This window comes from Gigantopelta aegis, chromosome 6 (assembly GCF_016097555.1).
Source record: "Gigantopelta aegis isolate Gae_Host chromosome 6, Gae_host_genome, whole genome shotgun sequence".
NCBI classification, from domain to species: Eukaryota; Metazoa; Mollusca; class Gastropoda; order Neomphalida; family Peltospiridae; genus Gigantopelta; species Gigantopelta aegis.
Window position 1 is genome coordinate 31802306 of NC_054704.1, and position 23949 is coordinate 31826254.

The 23949-nt window shown below is 33.7% G+C and overlaps 3 protein-coding genes across 7 annotated transcripts in view; 2 read left to right on the forward strand and 1 right to left on the reverse strand.

The window, feature by feature from the left end:
• The window catches only part of LOC121373993 (nucleoprotein TPR-like), a 73531-nt gene extending 70526 nt beyond the window's left edge, over positions 1–3005 (forward strand). For all 5 annotated transcript variants that reach the window (XM_041500851.1, XM_041500850.1, XM_041500852.1 and 2 more), the window contains 4 exons: positions 249–375; positions 888–961; positions 1273–1377; positions 2205–3005. In XM_041500851.1, the coding sequence (XP_041356785.1) occupies positions 249–375; positions 888–961; positions 1273–1377; positions 2205–2452 (554 nt within the window). In that variant the 3' untranslated portion in view covers positions 2453–3005. The remainder of the gene's footprint in view (positions 1–248; positions 376–887; positions 962–1272; positions 1378–2204) is intronic.
• Positions 3006–4501: 1496 nt separating this feature from the next.
• LOC121375858 (tektin-2-like) lies at positions 4502–12281 on the reverse strand. The gene is made up of 6 exons (XM_041503531.1): positions 12131–12281; positions 10569–11000; positions 9169–9383; positions 6892–7114; positions 6124–6347; positions 4502–5621 (listed from the first exon to the last, which is right to left on the reverse strand). The coding sequence occupies exons 2-6, from the start codon at positions 10980–10982 to the stop codon at positions 5429–5431; spliced, it is 1269 nt and encodes a 422-aa protein (XP_041359465.1). The 5' UTR covers positions 10983–11000; positions 12131–12281; the 3' UTR covers positions 4502–5428.
• A 150-nt stretch (positions 12282–12431) lies between these two features.
• LOC121375157 (all-trans retinoic acid-induced differentiation factor-like) lies at positions 12432–20469 on the forward strand. The gene is made up of 7 exons (XM_041502428.1): positions 12432–12624; positions 15317–15456; positions 16183–16254; positions 16937–17008; positions 17676–17791; positions 18987–19084; positions 19769–20469. Exons 1-7 carry the CDS (start codon positions 12520–12522, stop codon positions 19874–19876), a joined length of 711 nt encoding a protein of 236 aa, XP_041358362.1. The 5' UTR covers positions 12432–12519; the 3' UTR covers positions 19877–20469.
• The last annotated feature ends 3480 nt before the right edge of the window (positions 20470–23949 follow it).

Genomic DNA, 23949 nt, shown 5'->3' on the forward strand with positions numbered 1-23949 from the left:
CAAAATATTAATTTTAAGTTTCAAAAGATGAAAGAAATAAAAAGTATCTTTTGTCAAATATATTGTATCAAAAAATTACCATTGGATATGTTTTATTTACTGTGTACGAAGCCAAAACAAGGGTGCAAAAAGTGACTGTCGTCGACCTTAGTTATTAAATTCTGTTTACCTTTCTATATCAGCTATGTATAATACATCATAGTTAAAATGATCCTCTTCTCTAGTATTACATAATCTATATTTTACAGCTGCGACACCTACAGAATCTGTTTCCCAGCCACCTGAGTCTGTTACTGCTGTTAAACCTGATGACGCTGCTAAAGAAACAGAGCCTACAGCTGCACAAGACAAACCTGCAGAAACCATTCAAGAAGGGTAACTCTGTCTCCATATTCCTACATTGATTTTGTTATATTGTGCACCAACAATATTTGTATGATAATCAGTTGCACAACAATTCCCTATTTTAAAAAAAAATATTTTCTACTAGTGATTTTATCTTTATTTTAAAACTAATAGAGACAAAAACCTACCCAAACAGTGTTTTATATAAAATTGTAAATATGCACAGTGTACATTTTAATTGATTAATGGACCATTGATGTGTTTGTGCAAATATATTATCAATATATTCTCGGATTTCCATAACTACTGCCTACACAATACAAGGATTTTTTATCCACTCAAAGATCTTGAAATTGTCTTGTTCAATTTCCAACCTCTATAATTGTATGTGTTATCCTGTTTTGGAAACTGCATATGAAATATCCCTTGCTGCTAACAAGATTAGCCATTTTTCTACATCAAATGTCACAGTTACCCTATGTTGAGCCTTCTAATGGTGACTTACAGTGTAGCAGGGTTATTAATTGTTCTTTCTAATTTAGAGAAGATTTGGAGGAAGCTGCACTCTTGGGAGGCCAGGGTGACAAGGAAGAAACATTGGCTGAAGGAGGATCAGGTTAATAACCATTTTTAATTGGTCATGTAAACATAGCATTCTGTAGCAAATTGATCTCCTTTTTTTTTCATATTTTCTTTCTCTCTCTTCATATGTTCTTTCTTTCTCTTCGTATTTTCTTTTCTTTTTTTTAAATCATGGTAGAGCTTCCTGTGCTTGAAATACTGCTCTGGGAGGATTTTGTTTTGAGGGTATCAGCAACAAAATTTATTTGGAGGTAATTTTCGATATAATCCTGGGGGATTGTTAAAGCAAACTCATGTGCTATACAGTTTTAATTTTCTTTTCTCTTTCTGTTTTTTTGTGATTAGGTGACCGTGGGTCAGGGGACGCCCCTCCAGAAGGTTCCATTCCAAAGTCTGATGAGGCTGGCAGTGAGATGTATGAGGGAGATGACAAGACACAGGATGCTGCAGGTGATGTGCTTTGAAAGAGAGCTTCTTTTTTTCATTTCAACCATACTTCACAACTGATATATCAGAGGCTATGGTATATATACTGTCTTCAGGCCTTGACCTTAGCAGTAGCCCGGTGTGTTTTGGCTACCAATTTCTCACTCAAGCTTCCAGATATCTAAAACTGGTAGTCCGCCGTGCTACTTAACTTTTTTTGCACATCCAGTTACTCTGCAATCAATAAGATGCTTAAACACCTAAAAACTCACCTAAAACAACATGTTTAAATAAAAACAAATGATTTTGCTTTTTGCCGTCTTTTTTTTTTTAAATTAAAATTATGGGGCTATAAATTTTTATTGAGGGCTACCAGATTTCATAACCTTGGCTACCACTGAAAAACGTTGAGGTCAAGGCCTGGATTCTTGTCCGTTTCATACCAAAGAGCAGTCTTTATTTGATGTCTGAAGGTTTCATTACTAATACTCCTAAACTAGGCCTAATCACTAGTTAAACATAAATGCTGTTGCCAAATTACTTTGGTATCTGGAACTGTTGACGGTTTTCTCGGTCATAAACAGTTGTATGTAATAGTCACAACTGCATGTGAGTTGTATGAATTATATGAAACTTGTTTGAGGATTGTATTATACAGGGCTCACCCTGTCCATTAACAAATTAGCCAACTGCTAATTTGTATACAAAGTGGCTACATGAAATTAATTGTTTAAAATTAAAACATACATAATGTGATCTCCTAATATATGACAACTTGGTAAATAACGTTTTGGTCTGGTTTTAACTTTACTTCATTGTAAAGTTAACTTTTAACATGTTTTTTTCTACAGGAATGACAAGGCCGCGTATTCAGCGTATTACCTGGAGTTCCCCTGAGGCAGGTGGTTCAGCTCCAGCCCAGCAGGTCACCCCACAGACCACCCCGCCCGCTCCCACTGTACAGAGTGAAGCCCAACCTCGTCAGGCCAGGGGTCTGCGTCGTGGAGCCATGCCGACCAGGTCACGGGGAGGTCACTGGCCGGGTCCACGCAGACCCATGAGAAGACCCGCAAGAGGGATGTACAGACGTCCATTTTGAATCAGGAACTTGAATTAAACAAATCATCGGCTTGATTCAACACTCACATTTGAATCATCTGAAATTAAATTACAGTCAGGCTGCTCAAGCAGTTGTTGGTTTTGTAAGACTAACTTACTATTGCATAAATCATATACTTAATCCAAGATAACCAGTCTTAAGAGGCCATATCATAGTGAACTCTCAAGTGAATGCTAAATGCAGGATTGACCAACTGCTTTTGTGAAGTTTTGTGAAGATTGTGTATGAACTTTTTATCACACAGATATTCATCAAGATTAAGTGCAATATGAAGAACGTGTTGGGACATAATTTTGTATCTTGCACACACTCTGAATATGAAATAGCACAGCTTTTGAGTTACAATTGCACTTACGCTCACTAAAATTTTTAATGTGAATGAATCATGGTTTCTCTTAGAACAGTTATTTGTTCATGTTAAATTGGTAATGTATGTTATCACTTAATGAAGGATCACTCTGTGACATTTTCTCCATTTCATATCACCTATGGAATCACATCAAGTTTTATTCATTAAAAGCTGTACATTGTTTTTAACCTTGTTTGTTTGTGTTATTACTTTTTCTCTTCTTTTTTTTTAATGTTAAAAACCTCTGTAAATTACAGTGTATAGTACTTTTAATAAATTATTTGCACCATTTAAAATATCAGAACAATCAAACAATCTTTTGAAAAATCACTTTTTGTTAGCAGACTCCAGGCACTAGTGCCATGTAATTATGAGAACTCTAAAATAATAGCCAGTTTATATAAAAGTCAAACAAATTAAATTCAGAAGAAAAAAAAATTGAAAATGATGTAAACATACACAACTCAGATGTGTGGGAATTTTTTTTTTTTGAAATTACAGCATTTACTGAAGGTTTGCCAGACATATGATATTAAGAGAATTGATTACTCAATAAATGGACCCATCTGTGGTTGTTGCCTTCTAACCAGTACTCTATAACCAGCACATCTAAGGTAGTGTGCGACTTCTCTCTACTAACCAATAATAAATCAGTAGATGGGTTTTCTTCATTATTATAACAAGTTTGATATAAATCAGTAGATGGTTTTCTTCATTATTATAACAAGTTTGACATAAATCGGTAGACTGGCTTTCATTATATAACAAGTTTGATATACAATGGCTGCTATTCCTATTCCTTTCACAAGTAGGTAATAATATAAGTTGGAGGAAGGAAGGAAATGTTTTATTTAATGACACACTCAACACATTTTATTTATGGTTATATGGTTCAGGACCACACAGATATTGAGAGGAAACCCGCTAATGCCACTTCATGGGCTTTGTTACACCAGTTGTGGAGCACTGGCTGGAATGAGAATAGCCCAATGTGCCCACCGACGGGAATCGATCCTAGATCGATCACACATCACGTGAGCACTATACCACAGCTATTTCCCGCTCCTTGCCAGTTGGAGGTGTTCCAGAATTGATCACAGTGGCATTTTTAAAATCTCACCCACCCAAAAAAGTATTTTATTCAAATATGCATAGGAAACAAAATGTGGCCGATACACCAGGAGTAATTAAAGGGACTGTCCAAAGTTTGCTTCCATTGTAAGATGTTTTCAACTGATGTTTTTTATGTAAAAAATTACATAGTAAATACATTTTCTTGTTTATAATATCAGTGTCAACAAGGTATTTGTTGTCATTCTAATGTTTGTAGTAGCACAAACCTGGATTTTATCTCCCAGTAATTTAATATGTATGAAAAAATATATATTGCAAAGTAAAATGAAAAATGGCTGTCACAATCGGTTAAAACATGACTGCAAATATTAGATGTACACACAGGTAGTTTAAACAAGAAAATGTATTTAATAAGTAATTATATTTGTTCCCGATGTGGCAATTTGGTTTATTGTGAAGCACATAAACCAATCTAGTGGACATTTTTTCTGATCGGTGTGGCTGAACTGGGCCCTGATGTCTCTTGACCTCACCCCCTCCCATCCACCACCCAGTGATGAATTTTCAAATTACGCTTGACAGTAATGAAAGATAAACACTTTGCAGTGAATTGACAATACTTTTAATTACAATCTTCATATTGGTGAATAATATAATTAAATCTTTAGGACAAAACATTTCTACAAACAATATTTCCTAACATTAATCTGAATATACAAAATAAAAACACACATTGCAAGCCAGTACTTGTATTCACATCTCCCGGATGTAAAGTCTTGCATAACAAGTAGACTGTTTCATGTTTTTTGTTACATACAAGTTTTATGTCAATAAAAATCTGATTTTGTCACAACATGACAAAAAAATTACTTAACAAAACTGCAGTGAAATGGCCCATTAAGTACATTTTTCTCATTCATATAAGAGGGTTGAGATCTCTTAATTTTTATTATAAGCACAAAACAAGCAAATAGGTGGTTTCTATACATGTAAAATTATCTTATTTTAAAATGTACACTATTTTTGCAAAAGGAAGTAAAACAACATTAAATTTTAAGTGAGGTGAATTTTTTTTAAATTATATTCTTGATTAAGTAATTTTAGAACAAATTGGTTGTTTTCATTTTTGTAATCATTATTAACAGAAATCCAGTTCCAATATCTTTAAGCTATGGGGCTTAGATAAAAGAAAGTCGGAGGGTGGGTGATCTCCTTATAATTTAACCTTGGCTAAAAGATGCCTGAAGCAGAAAGGTTTAAATGAATATAATTACTGCAAAAATATTTGCTGTAAATATGGATTCATTTGTTTTACTCCAGTTCAAATAATAAATTAGTTCACTAATACAATACACAAATGTAAAATAACTACTTGTCCAAACCATATTAACTTTCAATAATGTACAACTGTTACTGTTGCAAGCATAACATGATAATACTGATACGAGTTTTACTTGAAGCACAGATGTTGAGCCAAGTTTTGTAGGTCACAGTGGCGAATGCTGCAGTCTAATAATGTGATTTGGAATTGCCTATGCCAAGATTTTGGTTTTCTCTCGCTCAATCCCGGTAATGGTGAGGTTTCTCTCGATGCTGGTTTGTGGGCGAGTCTGTAGTTTCTGTCGAATATTCATGCAGCGGTTGTCAAGCATCGGAGAGTTGTTCTTCTTGGCAAGGTCATCATTGATTCGGTGAAGATTCTTCTCAAGACCATCGAGGGCATGTCTGAAAACATGGGTTCAAAATATTATTGATTATGATTTTACAATTGGTATTTGAGGCAGAATGAACCAACTGGTATGCACTTTGATGCACATATTGGACATAATATCAAATAAATTGGACATATATATACATGGCATGTGTTCTTGATTAACAATGTTTGCAAGTTGTAGAAAAAACTGCAGATCACATAAGACTATCCACATTACCAGTATTCTGTTATTGACCTCTAGACCTTGTTTGGCAAAAATTATTCATACAAAATTTCATACATTTTTTTGTGTGTACCCAATGTGTTTTCCATGCTGGGGTGTCATTAAACATTCACATAGCTGGGTGGTTTTTTTAATGATATAGAAATTGGTTGTCAAAATGGTTGTCTAAACATTACAGTTAACAAAATGTTAAATTGGTTATGATGAGACAAAACATTAGCAACCAACTCGAACCATTTATTCTCCGTCTTTCAAAAAACTAGAAAAGAATGTTAAGTGACATGACTCACTTTGCCTGGTTGCATTTCTCTTCGAGTGCTCGTTTTGTGGCCTCCAGCTGCTTGACCTCGTCTGTGAGTCCGTACTGGGGCGCATCGCGACACAGCTCGACGTTCGGTCGGTATGTTCGGTTCTCCAGACGGGTCTGGGCCAGCTTCATTGGGTTGATCTTGTCACGGATGGCTTCCTCCAGATTACGGATATCATTCTCCATCTCTGCAATCTCTTCCTCGGTCTACAGGTAAATGATATTGAATGACACATAAACATCAAGTTGAGACATATCTATATATAAAAGGCTTGGAATTGTAACAATGTGTGGAATTGGAAGTGTCACCAATACAGTTGTTTTAGTGTTTCACTCAATTTGAAAAAGTTTTACAGTTAAGTACAACTTTCTTGAAATTTCATCAATATGTGGAACTGGGAGTATGAACAACACGGTAAATGTAATATCCAGTTTATAACATAGTTTAACCAGGCAAAAACTAAGTCCTTATCTGCGTTTAGTGACATCCATGAGGAATGAGTGATTGGTATCAAATTTACAGAACTTCATAGGTAAAATCATGGAGGCCAGTACTTTCTAAAACAAATATACTGCAGAAATTAGCCAATAATTTGAGTATATGTAAATGTTTTTGTAATCACTTCAACTGTAATCTGAATGATAAATTAACCAAATACCTGGTAATCCATTTGTCTATTATAAAATAGTTTTTACCAAGGTTACAAGTTTTCAGAGATTGTGAACCAACAATGTATTTGTGAAAACTCACATTCTTTTTCTGCCACTCCAGCTCATCCTTGGCCCTCTCGAACTCATGGATTCTCTTCCTCAGGGCATACTCCGTTGCAATGCGCTGAGCCTCCAGATCGTTGTCTGTCTGCTGCAGCGTGTGGTGGATCGCCTCACGCAGGTTGTTCGAGGCTTTCATCTCCGCATCGGCGCGGTCTTTGTTGTAGCGGCTGAAGTCCTCCCATTGTTGTGGTGTGGTGCTTCTATTGGGAGGAAAACACAGAATAGTTGTTTTTTTATATAAAAATGTCTTTTGTAGCACTTAAGGCAACCTTTATATTAAAAACATGCCTGGGAACTGAAAACCTTCATCAGTATCACCTGAAGTACTCCGGCTATAAATAAAGCTTTCATTTTTAATTGTGTCATCACAAACACCATCTGACATTTTGTTGATTTACCGATAATACTATACTGGCTACTCAGTTTGACTTGGCAAACTTCTTTCAGACTGATATAACCATTTATTACACCATGGTGGAAGAGATACCCATGTGATATTTATTGTCCCTTCACATGTGAAAATACGTCTTTTGAGAGGACATGACCTCCAATCATGTGAGCAACGTTGTTACACAGTACAAGTCAGTATATATGTTATGCAAAACGTTTGCACATGGTTCTTTCAATTCATATTTTTAAGTCAGAAAAATACTTGCTATCAATTCTTATAATTAATGTTAGCAACATAATTCAACAAAATATATATTTTAATAATTTAGTTTAGCCTTGAATATGTTTATAATATTGTTTGTGTAAGGTTTCACTACACAGATCACTTCCGGGTGAGAGTTCATTCATCACGGTCCACTATAGTTCCTAATCGTGGTATATGTTATGGTTCACATATTCACTTCTAGGAAATGGTGAAGAATTAAAACAATATGTATGTTTAATGGTAAGCCTTCTGGCTGTATTTTGCCCATGTTATTTTGTAATATTGTGCATCGACCTTTTGGGACATGGGTATATAGCGCAAGTGACAGCCGGAGTGAATCGGTTAATGAACCACCTGTTCGGACTACAGCCAGATGTGGTCATATAGCAAAAAACTGAGACGGAAATGTTCACAATTTTGGAGTGAATATAAATGCTTATATAATGTATGTTCGCAATGGTGTATGTTGTTAGTGCCAACGAGAACCCGTTCTATGGGCAATCTTCGCTTGAAGTTGGGCAGTTTAACATGGGTTTCAATGGCAGATGACATCGGTGTAGTGAGACCTAAACTTCATTGATAGATGTGTGGAGTAGGAATGCAAATTTTCATTGATAAATAGCTAAATGAAATAGACACTTATAACATAACATCATTTAAAAAATGACATCATTTGGTAAGCGACATAATTTTCCTGGTCTCTAATCGTGTATTTTCATGTCTTGCTTAGTTATTTTGGAAGTCATTCTGTGCGATTTTTGTTCATTGATGTGCGGTGTAATAAATAAAATACTATACTTGTTCCAATGTGAAACTGTTTATGTTACAACTTGTGTGTTTTTAATCGTACATCACAATGTACAGTTAAAAATACACTCATTGTAATATAAACAGTCTCACACAGGAACTCATTTAGTATTCTCTATATATCATACCCTCAGCTTTTTGCAGTCATTGTAAACAGTTAGTTTATGCACATATTTTTGAAATAAATGCATTGCTTTTATAGACCCTATCTGATACAGCACAGTACACACTATTATTATTGTGTTTATTTTGGCAGAATGGATTAGTAAGTTGATTGCCTATCTAGCACTTTACATTTTATTACTTTTGATTGGGAAACCTATGTTCAATCCGTCTCTCTCAGCTATTCCTTCAGGTAGTCATGCTGACATTTCTCTAAACATTAAATAGTGTAAGGCCAGAGTTGTTCTGAATCATTAACTGGCATTTAAAACCAAAATAAATCAACTGAGGTCAAACTACAAAAGCCCCACAAAAACCTCATAAAATATTCTGATACATGTATATATATTCACTTAGTTTTTTCAGATAAAAGTTCTGCCATTCTAAATTTCAGATTTCATTCCAAAAACATTTACCATTATAATTTTCTAACCTGAGCTCAACCTTTTTAAAAATATGTTTGCTGCTGCCTTACAGACTCGAAAAAAACAAAAAACAATCAACATTATTCATTTTCATATTCATGAATAAAAACCTTATTCCTACTAACTCCTTCACAATCCTAAAATAACATTTTAAAGTAAAAGCAAACAAATCAGTTTCAAGGATGGTCTGAATTGTTTAACTTACCCCTTTGGGACTCTGAGGCTGTCTGGTTTGAAGCTTATGTTTGGGGATTTGTCCGACAGGTTGTACTGATCAATGTCGATGCCGAGAGCGATGTTCTTGTCTTGGAGATCAGCTTGAACCTGTTGTCGAGCCTCTTGGAGAAGACATAGCTGCTCAAAAGACTCATTGATACGCTGCTGTAGCTGTTTTTTAATTCCGTCTATGACCTCGGCTTCCTAAAAGTAATAAAACACAAGACTATTAAACTGTTAAAAATTAAAATAAGAAAGTGTTTTGGCTAACATACTGAAGATGATCATCATCAAAGTAGATTGGGAAAATTAAACTGGCAATATCAAAGCATTCTATGTTTGATCTAGCTAGAAAATGTGAAATGAATGGCCCTTTATTATTAAACACTAGGATACAGAAGGCCAACCTTAAGAACTGTATGTTTTGCTGTAAAGCAATTCATACATGTAATGGCCTCCCCAAATTATTTCTTCTTTTTTTTCCATAATTTTTTCATCATTATTTGGAAAATTATAATAAAATATTGTAATACTAATATTGTGGACAATCAGGTGTATATATATCTGGCAAATTATAATAAAATATTGTAATACTAATCTTGTGAACAAACGTGTGTGTGTATATATATATATATATACAAAGTTGAATTCTGTTTAAAACCTGCTTTCCATTAACATGAGTTTGCATGATTTTGTGCGCGAGTTTTCCATGTGTTTCTGCATATGGATCCAGCACACACAAAAAAAGTCAACCAATGACCAATTTTTCCACAACTTTTTTCCATGCTTGACATGAAGTCAGTGATAGAAATAAGCACAATTTATTACTAGTCCACTGGACAAGTACATCTACAAATCTACTTGTCCAAATAAGTTGTTAGTTTTATTCAAGAGCAAGGACAATGTTTTTTATTGATCAAAGTGAAACAGCATTATACATTTTTACTTGTCCACTGGACAACCACTAAGGTAGATTTTTCTTGTCCCAGCAGATTATCACTTGTCAGGACAAAGTGATAAGTGTTTATTTCGAACACTGGAAGTGTTTATTAGCAGTTTAAAAGCACACTTTGACAATGTCAAATTTAATATAGTAATCCACTTGCATAAATGCAGATATAAAAACACCTTTCCGCACACGGAAATGTGCACAATAAAGGTGTGCAGAATCATGTTAATGGAAAACTGGTTTTATAGTGGTTCATTGAGTTCATATCCCAGTACCAGCTACCACCCAGAGTGAGTTTTAACAGTTTAATGTGCAGATAAGAAACCACTACACTGACTTGTCTCCTACTAAACATTAACACCCTAGACAGCCTAGATGTAACTGAGCTATGTGCTCAGGACAGCCTGCCTTTGAAATTAATAAAGTCTCATGCAGTGTACCTTATGCAGCTGCTTCTCTGGTTCATCTATGACGACATCAATTTCCTGACGTCCTTCACGGAGTGTCAGATTTTCCAGAACAACATCAGTAGGAAGGTTCTTGGCTTCTAGGGATATTTCTGTGAGTTCTTTAGCTTCTGATAAATCAGCAATCTCTTTATCAAGGTCAGCAAGTGTTTTCTCTAGAATCTCTTTCCATTTCCTAATATGGTCGACTCTGTCTGCGAGACGTACATTATTGCTATATTGATCCCATTTGGTCTGATTGTCCGTTTCATTCTTCAAAAATCTACCTTCCTGTCTGACTTGATGAGAGGCATCTCTTTGACGCTCTGCATTTGTTGAGATGGTGTAATTGTTGGTAAACCAGTCTTGTGGTTGGTAACGAGTATTTTGCCCAATTTGTGTGGCCATTTCCCTTTGTTAGTTTACCTGTAATAACATTTGAAATTATATACATACATATTCAAATCCTAACAGGTGCACAATTATTTTGAAAAATTCAATATATTTCTAAATATTAAGATCGAAAAAATTCACTTTTCACACCCTTGTTTTTGGCTTCATACACAATAAATATATCACATCTCACTGTAATTTCACTTGAAATCCATATTTCATAGATGGTGCAATTGTTCAATTACAAGAATGTCTTCAAAACACATTCAAGTGTACAATAATGTACCAAAAAAATTAAATTCCATAGCAATTTGGCATTGGAATAACAGTATTCTTAAAACATAAACATTATGTACACAATTTAATGCTATTGTAATGAGATGCAAAGTTATGTTACTGGACGTGATTTGAATTCAAAATTAGCTGTATTATTACAATGCTTCACCACATTAAAATGAAAACTGGTCTCCTAACTGTGACCCCTGTAAAAATTCTATAACAAGTAGACAACACTGGGGGGTTTTCTCATAATTTTGGACAAAATATGGTTTAAGTTAAATGAAAAGTACCTTTCGTCAAATATGTCATATAAACAAATTACTGTTCCGATATGTTACGGTATATTTATTGTGTACAAAATGAAAACAAGGGTGCAAAAAGTGACTGACCTTAGACAGAACTAAAAGGACAAATGTGTATTCACCGATTTAATTTTACCTAGTTAAAAAAGGTAAACATCTACAGTCCATTTTTTTTTTACATTTTGACATTTATAGGACCTCCGATGGCACAGTAATAAATGTGCCAGAGTCTCCGGTCGAGACGTGTATCTTGATGAACTATGATTGACCATACACTGATACAGGGCCTTGTAACAAATAATTACCCTACCTCACCACTTTTCTTTATATATAATCTATATATAATATATTATATATAATCTGAATGTATAGCCTAGGACTGAGTGATGATGGACAGTAGGAAAAGGGTTTAGTTATTAGCTATATCCTTTGACTGACATAATTTATTGCCAGACATAATTTTTAAGTCTTAATGTAGTCTTTAAATAAACGCAACAGACATGTTTTAAACACTTCGTCATTTACTTTCAAAGCAACAAAATATAATGTTTATATGATTAGCCAAAAAGAAAAGAAACTTACCACACTGCAAAATGGGCTACAATATTGAATAGTGAAACAAATGTATACACCTTTATTGGATATTGAAGTATCGTTGCTCTGGTTGCTAACAAAACACAACGTGATCAGAGATCTAAGTAACGAATGTGTTGATTGGATTATGAAGCTAGTCGTACCCAATCGCTTTAATGTTTATGTTTCCGTTGTGCAATTTTATGGTAACTATAACTACAACCGCTAGGTGGCAGAATTTCCTGTTGATATTCCTTCGGCAAATATCGTTATTTTCCGATAACAATAACGGAAACAAATGATACTGACCTCAAGTACGTTTTCAATGAGGTCAGACCAAATAGGTTGCTTTACACACAAATAGAAAGTGCTTTGTGTTTCTGTTATTAAATTGCAACATGGATTCCTTAAAATTAAATCAACAGGTTTTATGTTTGGCATGGATAATTGTTTTATATTTTTGTTCTCAAGGTGTATCTGTTTTAGAAGAGCAAACATTGAATGTAAGGGTTTAGTCGATCCTGTTTTTAAAACGCCCCTTTTAAAGGGTCAGTCAGGTCAAATAAAAAAATAAAAAAATAATAATTTAAGATGTGCGGTGTTTCTTTGACATGATACAACTATAACTAAAGCAAAAACAAACTTCTTTTTTTTTAAATATATATATTTATAAAAATAGCCCAAATGGTGTGCCTGTCATGTTTTATGTAACCTAATATTATTATATTTAATAATAATTCTTTTTAAAAACACTTATACTTTTATACAATGTATCAATGGTATATGATAATATCAAACATATACCATATGACTGGTATATCAAAGACTGTGGTATGTGCTATCCTGTTTGTGGGATGGTGCATATAAAAGAATCAAGATCCTTTGCTACTAACAGAAAAATGGCAGGTTTCCTCTCCAAGACTATTGTCAAAATTACCTTATGTTTGACATGAAATAACCAATTATTAATGAATCAATGTGTTCAAGTGGTGTCATTAAACAAACTTTAACTTTACTAACAGTGACATTAAGTCGCTGTCTTGAGCTTCTTAAACGTTAAGGTTAATGACAGGGACTTTCTGCTCTATCGTTTTTATATATCACCATAATTTAACTTCATATCCATATTTCGGAAATGGTGCAATTTTTAGTCACCTACCAGTTCAACCAAAGCTTAGGGGACTATAGGTTTCATCTCCATCTTTCTGTCTGTCTGTCTGTCCATCTGTCACACATATAGTTTTCTAGATGGGGTTTTTCACAATGATAAAATTTTGTGTATAGCCTTTTTATGTACTGTTACAGATCAAGTTTAACTTTCATGGTCATTTATCCATTATTGAGATAGTTATGGCCCATGAATTTTGGAGGTACCAAAGTTGTTTTTTTCGGACTATGCCTGAAGAAATTTAAAGTTTGTATACAGCTTCATCATGTACTGTTACATATCAAGTTTAACTTTTGTGGCTATTTATCAATTTTTTACAGAGTTATGGCCTTTGAATTTAGGAGATACAAAAATTTGCTAGGTCCAGCAGGGAACATGTATTGCTTTAGCAGTACTGAGTACTCACAGAATGCTTGTTTTTAATTATAAATGTAAATATCTTTTTAAGTTACAGTTAGTATTATTTAATTTTTTTTAATAATTAGCAATTTTGATTTGAAGCATTTTTATATTCTGAAACAGAATCATCAGTTTTTGGTTATTGTAGGGCAATGCCAAGTGTCATCATTCAAATAAAGGCATCATTCATTGATTATTTCTGGTTTGGTCTTTTTTCTGTCATTGAGGCAAAATGAAGTGAAGTTTAGGACAGATTAAATAAAAAAATATATATATATATTACAGCCCTCACTATTTAGTATTAGAAGCAGGTTATTCGGTTCGACTGTAACAATTAAAATACAGGATCATCGAGATACTAATAGTAAAAAATTTAGACAGCTGTATTGAAATACATGTATGTTTTAATAAGTGTGGATAGAGAAGACGACATGTACAAAATTTACTCTTAAAATTCTGAAATTTACTAAAATCATAAATGCATGTATATTCATTACTGAACCTAATAAGCTATATAATTAAAGTTATGCAAATGATTATGGTTAAACTAAAGTTTTGACCTGTGACCAACATATCAAGATCAAACCTATCATATCGCGGCCCACACATAACATTACACCTCTGTTTATTCTCTTTCTGTCTTTCTTAATTTTTTCAGTCAGTTATTTAATGAAATGAATTACCTACAGAATCCCAGCCAGTGCACCAAGACTGGTATATCAGAGGCTGTGTTCTATCCTGTCTGGGATTGTGCATGTAAAAGATCCCTTGCTACTAATGGAAAAATATAGTGGGTTTCCTCTCTAAGACTATATGTCAAAATTACCAAATGTTTGACATCCAATAGCCAATGATTAAAATCAGTATGTTCTAGTGGTGTCGTTAAACATAACATACAATTTTTTTTATCTTGCCTTCATGTAAAATACTCGAATATCATTGGTTGTTTAGCCTTGGACAAAATCCTTATACCCCATGTGGGCGGAGTCAAATCTCTTATACTCCACTATAACATCGGACTGTTGTTATTGTATTAATGCACAATGCAAAAATTCATCTGTTACCATCGTAAATAAAACATGGCTGTCAAACGATTTGCCAACCACTCGGAAAATTAATTTGAAGAAAAGCAAGCATTTTAATATTGCGAAGCATTGTAATAATACAGATGATTTTGAATTTGAATGATGTCAATATTCCAATAACGTCACTTTACATCTCCTTACAATAACACTAAACTGGGCACATGACATTGCTATTGAATTTTGTTTGTTTGAACATTATTAATGCACCTGGATGTGTTTTAAGAAAATCTTATAATTAAACATGTCGGCAAGATAAATTTGTTGTAGAAACATCACGTGGGGTTTATGGATTTTTATGCCCTCTGTATGCTCTTGTACCCAGAGCCGAAGGCATACAGAGGGTATAAAAATCCATAAACTCCTCATGATGCTTCTACAACATATTATAGCATACTTACAAATAATTCAGTTGTAGTACAAAGTGCATTGTTAAGAAAAATACTGTCTTGTGCTTTATTAATAGAGGGGTCAAACAGTTGAATTGTGCAGGTTAGAATTTGTGAAAAAGAAATGGAACATAATGAACTAAATTTCATATTTTAGCACTTGGAAGTTTGCAATAGAAATCAAACATGCCGAAGTCCAATGAATGGAACAGTGGTTGCGGAAATGTGTAACAAAGCTGGACTTGATATACATGATAGATGTTGCCTTAATACTACAGATGCAACAGTTATCATCGGGTAAGACTGGGTGTTTGTTTTTCATTATTATTTAATTATTGCCTAATCTTCTAAATGGTGGAGTTTTTTTCTCAGTTATCCTTTTCTTTTAAAAATCCATCTCTGTTAAACCTGTACAGCAAAACCATTCAAAGTAGTTGCTGTAAACAGATGTCCTGTATAAAAAAGGTGATTGTTTACAAAGTACTCTTTGTACAACAGGATCAGCTCTTATAAAAGGTTTTTTTTATTCATAAAAAGAAAATGCTTTGCAAGTTGCAGTAACTGTTATAAAAAAAATAGGAAATACAAGTGTAAAGTAAAAACCCAGAAAAAAAGATGCATAAACGACTGATTTTCAGAAAGCACAGGGCCAATCATTAGTGGAACAAGCACTATGTGAATTTGAGAGTTAGAATAAAAAATAGGCTAAGACGTTATCCATTTAGTACATTTGAATTCTTCATCCACAATGACATAAATTTAAACTCTCATCCATTTAGTGTATGCATACAGATGTGAAAACATGGCATCTATCATATGTATATGTCACCATTTTTATTGGGGTATTTAGTATTTAATTATCAGATAATTATACACAATTCAAAGAAATGTCCTTAAATATTTGTAAAAAATTTAGCCAATACAATGTAAGTATTTCATCGAGCACCTGCTACCTATGAACAAGACAACCCCAACATCCATCAATTAATGCCTGTTACAAAATTCCTGTATTATATGTTTCAGAATAAACTTACAGAACTGTGGCATCACAAATGTTTCCAGAATATTTCACAAACTAGATTTCCTAAAGGTCATGTGAGTTTATTTGCTTGATATTCTGTTGTTTTTACTTTTTGATACGGTATTTATCAAATTATGTTTAGTGCTGCTAAGCAAAGAAATTTTTAAAAATCAATAAATAAAAAATCATCCTATGCTACAGTATTAGTTTTAAACAATATTGTAATGCCCGAAAGCTTAGTGGTATAGGGGCATGTAAAAATATTCTCAGACTTAAACAATATCTATTTTGTCCTTTTATGATGGTGGGATTTCACTAATAATGTAGGCTATACAGAACAAAAGATGAACAGACACAAAACTAACAATAGTGGTAATAATAATTAAACACAATGGTCAATGGTCCTGATATAAGATCATCTACAAATTTTAGAAAAGAAAGAAAATATGGAGCAGCAGAGACACCAGAAACAGTTGTTCAGCTTCTAAATGTTTACTGTTGGCAATACAGTTCTGAACAAATTATAAAATGACCATATTTTCCTGGCTGTTAAGTGAGATCACCAACTAATAGAATATTATAATTGTGAAGTACATTTTTTGTAAATCTGTGTAACATTATTTGACTCAATTACTTGTATTCTTTTACTACCACACACAGAATAATATTTATGTTGTGTTATGTTAATTACAAATAGAAACATCTTTTTTTGTACTTATATCTGGTGCATTTGTTTACTTCACAATTGTTTTACAGAATGCTTGAAGAAAATCCTCTACACAATGTGACCAGTGAAGATTTTGAGGACATTTTGCACATTGATTATCTGTAAGTGTATTTTATCAAATGTATATAACAGAAAACAAAGACTAAATCATGTGATAATAATAGATAAACATTTTATGGCTTAATGAATTTTTGCAATAGCTTTGCAAAATACAGAGGAAAAAACCCCAAGGTTGTTATAAAACTATAAAACTGAATAGTTAAATTTCTATTACATTCATTACAATTTAATGTCATCTCATTGATCCAGTCATAGCAATGCGAGTTTATTCATTTTTCAATGAACGTAAAAATAACGTTGAAGAGCATATCTCATGATGTCACTGTGTAAAGTACACTTACAACGAACATGCTTCGAACGAACTGCTGCATAGAGCGAACTGATCGTAAAGTCCCATTTTATCTCCCTAGATACATTTATGACCAACTTATGCAAATGTGTACAACGAACTGCTGCTATAACAAACTTACTACCATGGTCCCTTCCAATTCGTTATAAGAGTACTTTACTGTATATACATGTGTTAAATTAAATTATACGGATTGTCTGTTATTTCTTTTACATTCATTGGAGGATGAACAAAAACATTCATCGGCAACTTATGTGTGAACAGTTTCGCCGATTCAAGCAGTTTGTGGATGACAATCCTTAAATAACTTGAAATGCTTTTATATTTACCGTCTGTGATATATGAATTATTTACTCTAGGTCTTTGTCATCCAAATACATATGTCCTGGTGGTACCAGATCATGGGAAAATATCACCATAGAGAAAAACAAGACAGTGTGCCAACATGAAGTTGATATCTGCAAAGTTTATAATGGTAAATATTTAGAATTCTGTGGAATTAATTATCTTGCCTACCATAAACCGATTCATTGAAGAGTGAATTTATTACGGATAATTTAGGATTAATGTAGTTCTTGTTTAAATTTAATAAATTTTCTTTTTTTAATTTAGTATATTTTCAATTTTTTTTAATGCACTGGAAAAATATGCATACCATTATTTGACCGAAGTTTAAAATTGGAGTAATAAAACCTATACTCACTTGTATAAACAAAAAATAAAATCATACAATACAGTAAAACTAAATACTAAAATTACCTTTTTGACATAAAGCTTTAATTGCTAAAATTTTGCAGAAGATTACAAACCCCTGGATAATATCATATATACTTGTTTCTATACTTCTAAATAAATTTTATTGAAATTTGCATAAACATACAATATTAATTATGGTGCTTCCCACCTCACCCACATGATCAGTCCTGGAACTGCCCTTATTTTAATTATATTAACATATTGATATGCTGAACAAGATAGTTTGTCATTTGTTAGCCAAATTAGGTGTGTAATCACATCAAACATATCTAGCATTTTTTGCTGGGGTGGGGTCTCCATGCAATTGTTTCAATGGAGGTTGTATATTAGTGACATTAAAAGAAAGTTTTTGTCATGAGCAGCAAGGTAATTATTATTAAAAAGTAAAAGTGTAGCTTATGGAACTGGTTCAGACCCTTCGCTTTCAACCCACGCTTGAACAGCAAGATACTTATTATTATCCACTAGAAGAGTATAGCTTATCAAACTGACATATTTTAAAATTGACACTGCATTTTGTCAGAATGTCTTTGTCTTCCTCCTTACAATGTTGTTTGTATTTCTCCCTGGACAGTTTCTTGGGGGCGGGACGTAACCCAGTGGTACAGCGCTCGCTCTATGCACGGTCGGTCTGGGATCGATCCCCAACCGTGGGCCCATTGGGCTATTTCTCGCTCCAGCCAGTGCACCACGACTGGTACATCAAAGGCCATAGTATGTGCTATTCTGTCTATGGGATGGTGCATATAAAAGATCCCTCGCTGTTAATCGAAAAGAGTAGCCTATGAAGTGGCAACAGCGGGTTTCCTCTCTCAATATTTGTGTGGTCCTTAACCATATATCTGGCGCCATATAACCATAAATAAAATGTGTCGAGTGCATCGTTAAATAAAACACATTTCCTTCATTTGTAGTTTCCTGTCCGGATAACTCCCACTGTGTGAATGTTGCTCCAGGATTAACAGAATGTCTCTGCCTCCCTGGTTACCATGGATACAAATGTTTACGAAAGGCAAGTGAATATTTTTGTTCTGCATCAGCGTATCTACCAGTAGATCGGTATGGGTATTTAAGAACTAATGTTCATTCTGTGGTCCCTGTATGTATCTGTATTTATCAAGTTTCATTGATCAAGTGGGTTATTTGTCTCAGTATTGAAATACCCAGCCATTATGGGTCTTTATCATGTAACTGTATAGAGTCTAAGTGGAAGCATCTATAAGTTTCATCTCCGTCATTCTATCCATCTGTTTATAGTTTTCCAGATTCGATTTTTGCAGTGCCTCCAGATATTGAGGTAAAATGTTGTGTATAGCTTTATCATGTTTGATCAAGATTGATGTTATGGCAATTTAACTTAGGAAATAAGAAGAAAACGTTTTTCGGATTTTGTTTTTACATGAACTCAAGATATTGAGCTGAAGTTTTGTGTATAGCTTTATTATATACTGTTACAGATCATGGTTAACTCACCCATTTTTCAGTTATGGCCCTTGAATGTAGGAGATACGAAAATCCATTGAACCTGAATGCTTCAAATTAAATTTATGTTAGACTTGAGGCAGGAGAGGAGGGGAATATTTATCATTAAAGCATTGTTATAATTTCTGTTGCATAATCATTTTTGTGAAAGTCAATAGCCAATGTTTTTCTGTATGTGTATCATTAGGTATTTATTCATTGTTGTGCATTTCAGGGAACATTTCCAGCATGGAAGTTTTCCATTGGACTTGTGGCTTCAACAATAGTGGTTGCAGCTTTTCTTTGGATCACACAAAGAAGACATGTTAAAAAAGAAGATTAGTTGGTCGAAGGTGGCAGTGTTGCAAACAATTAAATTTGAAATAGCTTTCTGTGATAAAAAAAAATTACATTGCCATAAGAAACATAATGAAAGAAGTATTTTATACTGACATACAAAGTTGGACTTCCATGGTGATTCATCCATTTCTTGGCCCTTGAACTTGGATATACTTAGGATATACAAAATATTGTTGGGCACAGTAGGGAACACATATTGCTTTTGAAGGACTCTCAAAATGCTCATTTCAGTCAAGTTTTACAGCTCTGTTCGATGTGTTAATTTTTATAAGAACACATCAAATACTGCTTGTTGCTAAAAATTAGCTAATGTACCTGAAAAGAAGAACCTATTTTTATACGCCCATCTATGATGGGTCGTATTGTGGTATGGCAGTGTCTAAATATCTGTTAACGTTTTCTTGTCCGGATCATATCTTGCATAATGATACATATAGTACCATCAAACCTTACATGTAGGAACAACTTGGGATGGCGGTGTGTCGTGTACTATTACTAGGTCACTGTGACCTACTTTTCAGTCTACTGCACATAACAGTAAATCCTTGTCCAGACCATATCTTGCATACAGGACCATCAAACCTCACATGTAGGAATAACTTGGAATAGCGGTTGGTCCAAAACAAAATGTTCATCCATCCCATTGCAAAAAGTTCACATAATTAGAATTGAATCTAACACATAACATATTCATTAATATCTCTAATTTTCCATCAAATTCTTGACTTGCGTTTAATGTACCTCACCGGGACTTTCTAATGTTTTCTAATGAAAACAGTTCTAGTATGTGGTTACTTCAACACTTATATCAAAGGATAAGAGATGAAACACAGACAATTCTATAGTTCTTCTCATAGTCCAGGGAACACCCTTTTTCTTAGTATTTACTGGAAGTTGGTTATTTCTGAGCAGATTGTTTTCTAAATTGCACACAAAAATAGTTGGAATTTTGTGTTATTTCCAAAACATGTTTTTTTTCTTTTTACGTCAAATAAAATTTAAATTATTTACCAAAAACCAATGTTTGTGGAAGGACTATTGCTGAATAGCAGCATGGGATTTTTTAATGTGCACTTTTCCAAAGACAGGACAGCACCTTCCCATGGCCTTTAATGTACCAGATGTGGGGCAATGTAGAATGGTGCATATAAAAGATCCCTTGCTACTAATAGAATAATGTAGCAGGTTTCTTCTCGAAGACTATGTCAAAATTACCAAATGTTTGCCAACGATTAATAAATCAATGCTGTAGTGGAGCAAAATTTGTATCTTAAACAAAATGTATTTTAATTCTTATGTTTTGTATTAAGGATAATTATTGCATTATTTCATTCCATCATATAGTAGAATAGTGAACACGCCACATTGTTTCAGAATATTTGGGTGTTAAAAAAAAGTATTTTAGACATTTTACTATTAATAGAAAAAAATAGTAGCCTATTTGGTGACAGGTTTCTTTTCATACTATGTGCAAAGATTGTTAAAAGTACTTATTTTTAAATCTTATTAATCGATGCAATATGAACTATATTCATTGAAACTTATATTTATATACAATGTGAAGTATTTAAAATAATTTTTGCTGTAATAAAATACATTTAGGATTTGGTCTTTGCTTTTTTTTGGTCTTTGTTTTAACATGTCTAAAAAAGTATTCCATTACAGGACATCTAGTTTTAAATTTTTTTACACGGGGCAGCAAACCCCGAAGCCCCAAGAAACTTTGCTTTGTGCCCTCGATATCAGTCAGCTCCTCAATGTCTACCTACTTCCGCTGTGCCTGAAGAGTGTCTGTGTATGTCTGTCTGAATATCACTGTATGTATCTGTCTGCATGGGCCTGTGTATACGTATAAAATTAGCGTGTATATGTGCATGTGCCTATGTATGTCAGTGTGCATGTAACTGTGTACAAGTGTGTGTATCTATGTGCGTAGGTCTTTACATGACATTGTATGAATCTGTGTGCATGTATGTCTGTGCATATGTGTGTGTATGCATGTGTGAAACTGCATGTAAATGCATGTTATTTCACTCCTACATTCAACAGTTTCAATTGCATTTTTTTTCTTCGCCGTTTTAATACAGTACTGTATGTGAAAATAGATATGTCGTACTGCCCATAAAACGTACATATTATTTTATTAGATTCAAAATTTATTTGACGAGACAAATGTAAAATGTTAAAAGAAATCATATCAGGTGTCTTGAAGTAAATTAAACTGCAAAATGCTCACTAGTGAATAAACACGATTTTCACACTTTTATTACCGAGTTGCAGTACAAAAAAACAATTTATGATTAATGACTAAAAAAATCTAGTGATGTTAATTTACATCTTTGTTCTCATCTGGCTCCGGCTCCGTGCTTAAAAACTTTAAACTTTAAAAAGTCCAGTTTGTTAATTACTTATGTGAAACTTTTAGAGAGAATAACTGGTTGATGATACAGGTTATCAGCTTTATCGTATGAAGATAACAATGGGAAAGTTTGTCAATGACATTCCATATTTGTCTTGAACAGGGTAAAGCGGATAACCTGTCATTAACATGTTATTATTTTTATCCTGCACTCAACGAAAAAAAAAAAAAAAGAGGTGGGGAAATTAACGTTTGATAAGCTCAAGCTAAACAAACAAGCTTTTTCCAGTATAGGGATTTAGCTGTTGGTCAAGTGCTCACCTAAGGTGCTTGTGTCGCAGGATCGAACCACCTTGGTGGATCCATTCAACTGATTGGGTTTTTTCCCCGTTCCAACCAGTGCACCACAACTTGTCAAAGGCTGTGGGGTGTGCTTTCCGGTCTGTTGGAAAGTGCATATATAACATCCCTTGTTACTAATGGAAATGTGTAGATTCCCTCTGATGACTACATCAGATTTACCAATTTTTTTACATCCAATAGCTGATGATTAAACAAAACAAACTAACTTTTCCAGTACAACATTAAAATGCATGACCAATTCTTGTAATATGTTATATTTGTCACATTTTTGACTCATAATTCCTAATTATTTAAATAAACGTAATTTTTTATTACCAGGTATTTATTTTGATTGCAGATAATTATTTAAAGATGATGCAAACAAGTTGAGCTAGACATGACACGTGACCAGTAATATCCTTGTAGTACATTATAATTTTGCTAAAAGTCCAATCCAACCAGTGGTTGCAGGATAAAATCTGATCCACAGTTAAGTCTTCCATGGTGTGGGATGCGGCAGTACATCACTCATCTGACATATGGTGGGTTGTAGAAACAATTCTTGGTGAATGCATTACAATATTTTCTGCTTCATTACTTGTATAAAACCTTGCGGCTGATCAAAGTAGTAAGATCTTTTTTATATTTGCACCTTTCAGCTGATGTGAATACACAGCCTTTAAAATAGCATAAACTTCCCCATCAAGCCTAGTGGAGCTGGTAGTGGAATCTAAACTAAGTAAATATTAATTTAAAACATGACTGTTATGTAATTTATCAGTTTCAGAATAGAGATGGGTTGCTATTAGTAAAGTTATTCAAGTATGTCATCACAACAGTACCTGATGGCAAATGGGCAATCTAGTGTGTGAATATTGTTTTGAAATTATATTAATACACTCAAAATAGTGGGACAACATAATGTGTGTAATTTCATTACCGTTATCTTATAATCAAGAAATGACTGTCAACATCTTCGTTACTAGAGTATACTCCATTAGAGTTAACATAAGTACTCAAGTACGTTTATCCAAACACAATTATAAATCTTACATGGAGCGTGGTAGTATAAATTGAATACAGCATGAAGTGTATTCCTTCAAATGAGTACAGCAGACCTAAGCTGAATTACATGTACTCCCAGTTTAATTTTATAGTTTTAATTAAAATAAGGAGCCATTCACAATATCAACAATTTCGAAAGCATTCAAACCATACTGACCGGCATCGTGGTAGGCCATCGGTTTACAGGCTGGTAGGTACTGGGTTCGGATCCCAGTCGAGGCATGGGATTTTTAATCCAGATACCGACTCCAAACCCTGAGTGAGTGCTCCGCAAGGCTCAATGGGTAGGT

Excerpts from the sequence above, each read along its gene's own strand:
- LOC121375858 (XM_041503531.1), bottom strand. The coding sequence starts at position 10,982 with ATGGCCACACAAATTGGGCAAAATACTCGTTACCAACCACAAGACTGG. Across the intron at positions 6,348-6,891 it reads TGGAGTGGCAGAAAAAGAAT|ACCGAGGAAGAGATTGCAGA; the intron begins GTGAGTTTTCAC and ends ATTTACCTGTAG. Across the intron at positions 5,622-6,123 it reads GAGAAATGCAACCAGGCAAA|ACATGCCCTCGATGGTCTTG; the intron begins GTGAGTCATGTC and ends CCATGTTTTCAG.
- LOC121375157 (XM_041502428.1), top strand. The coding sequence starts at position 12,520 with ATGGATTCCTTAAAATTAAATCAACAGGTTTTATGTTTGGCATGGATA. Across the intron at positions 15,457-16,182 it reads GATGCAACAGTTATCATCGG|AATAAACTTACAGAACTGTG; the intron begins GTAAGACTGGGT and ends TATATGTTTCAG. Across the intron at positions 19,085-19,768 it reads GATACAAATGTTTACGAAAG|GGAACATTTCCAGCATGGAA; the intron begins GCAAGTGAATAT and ends TGTGCATTTCAG.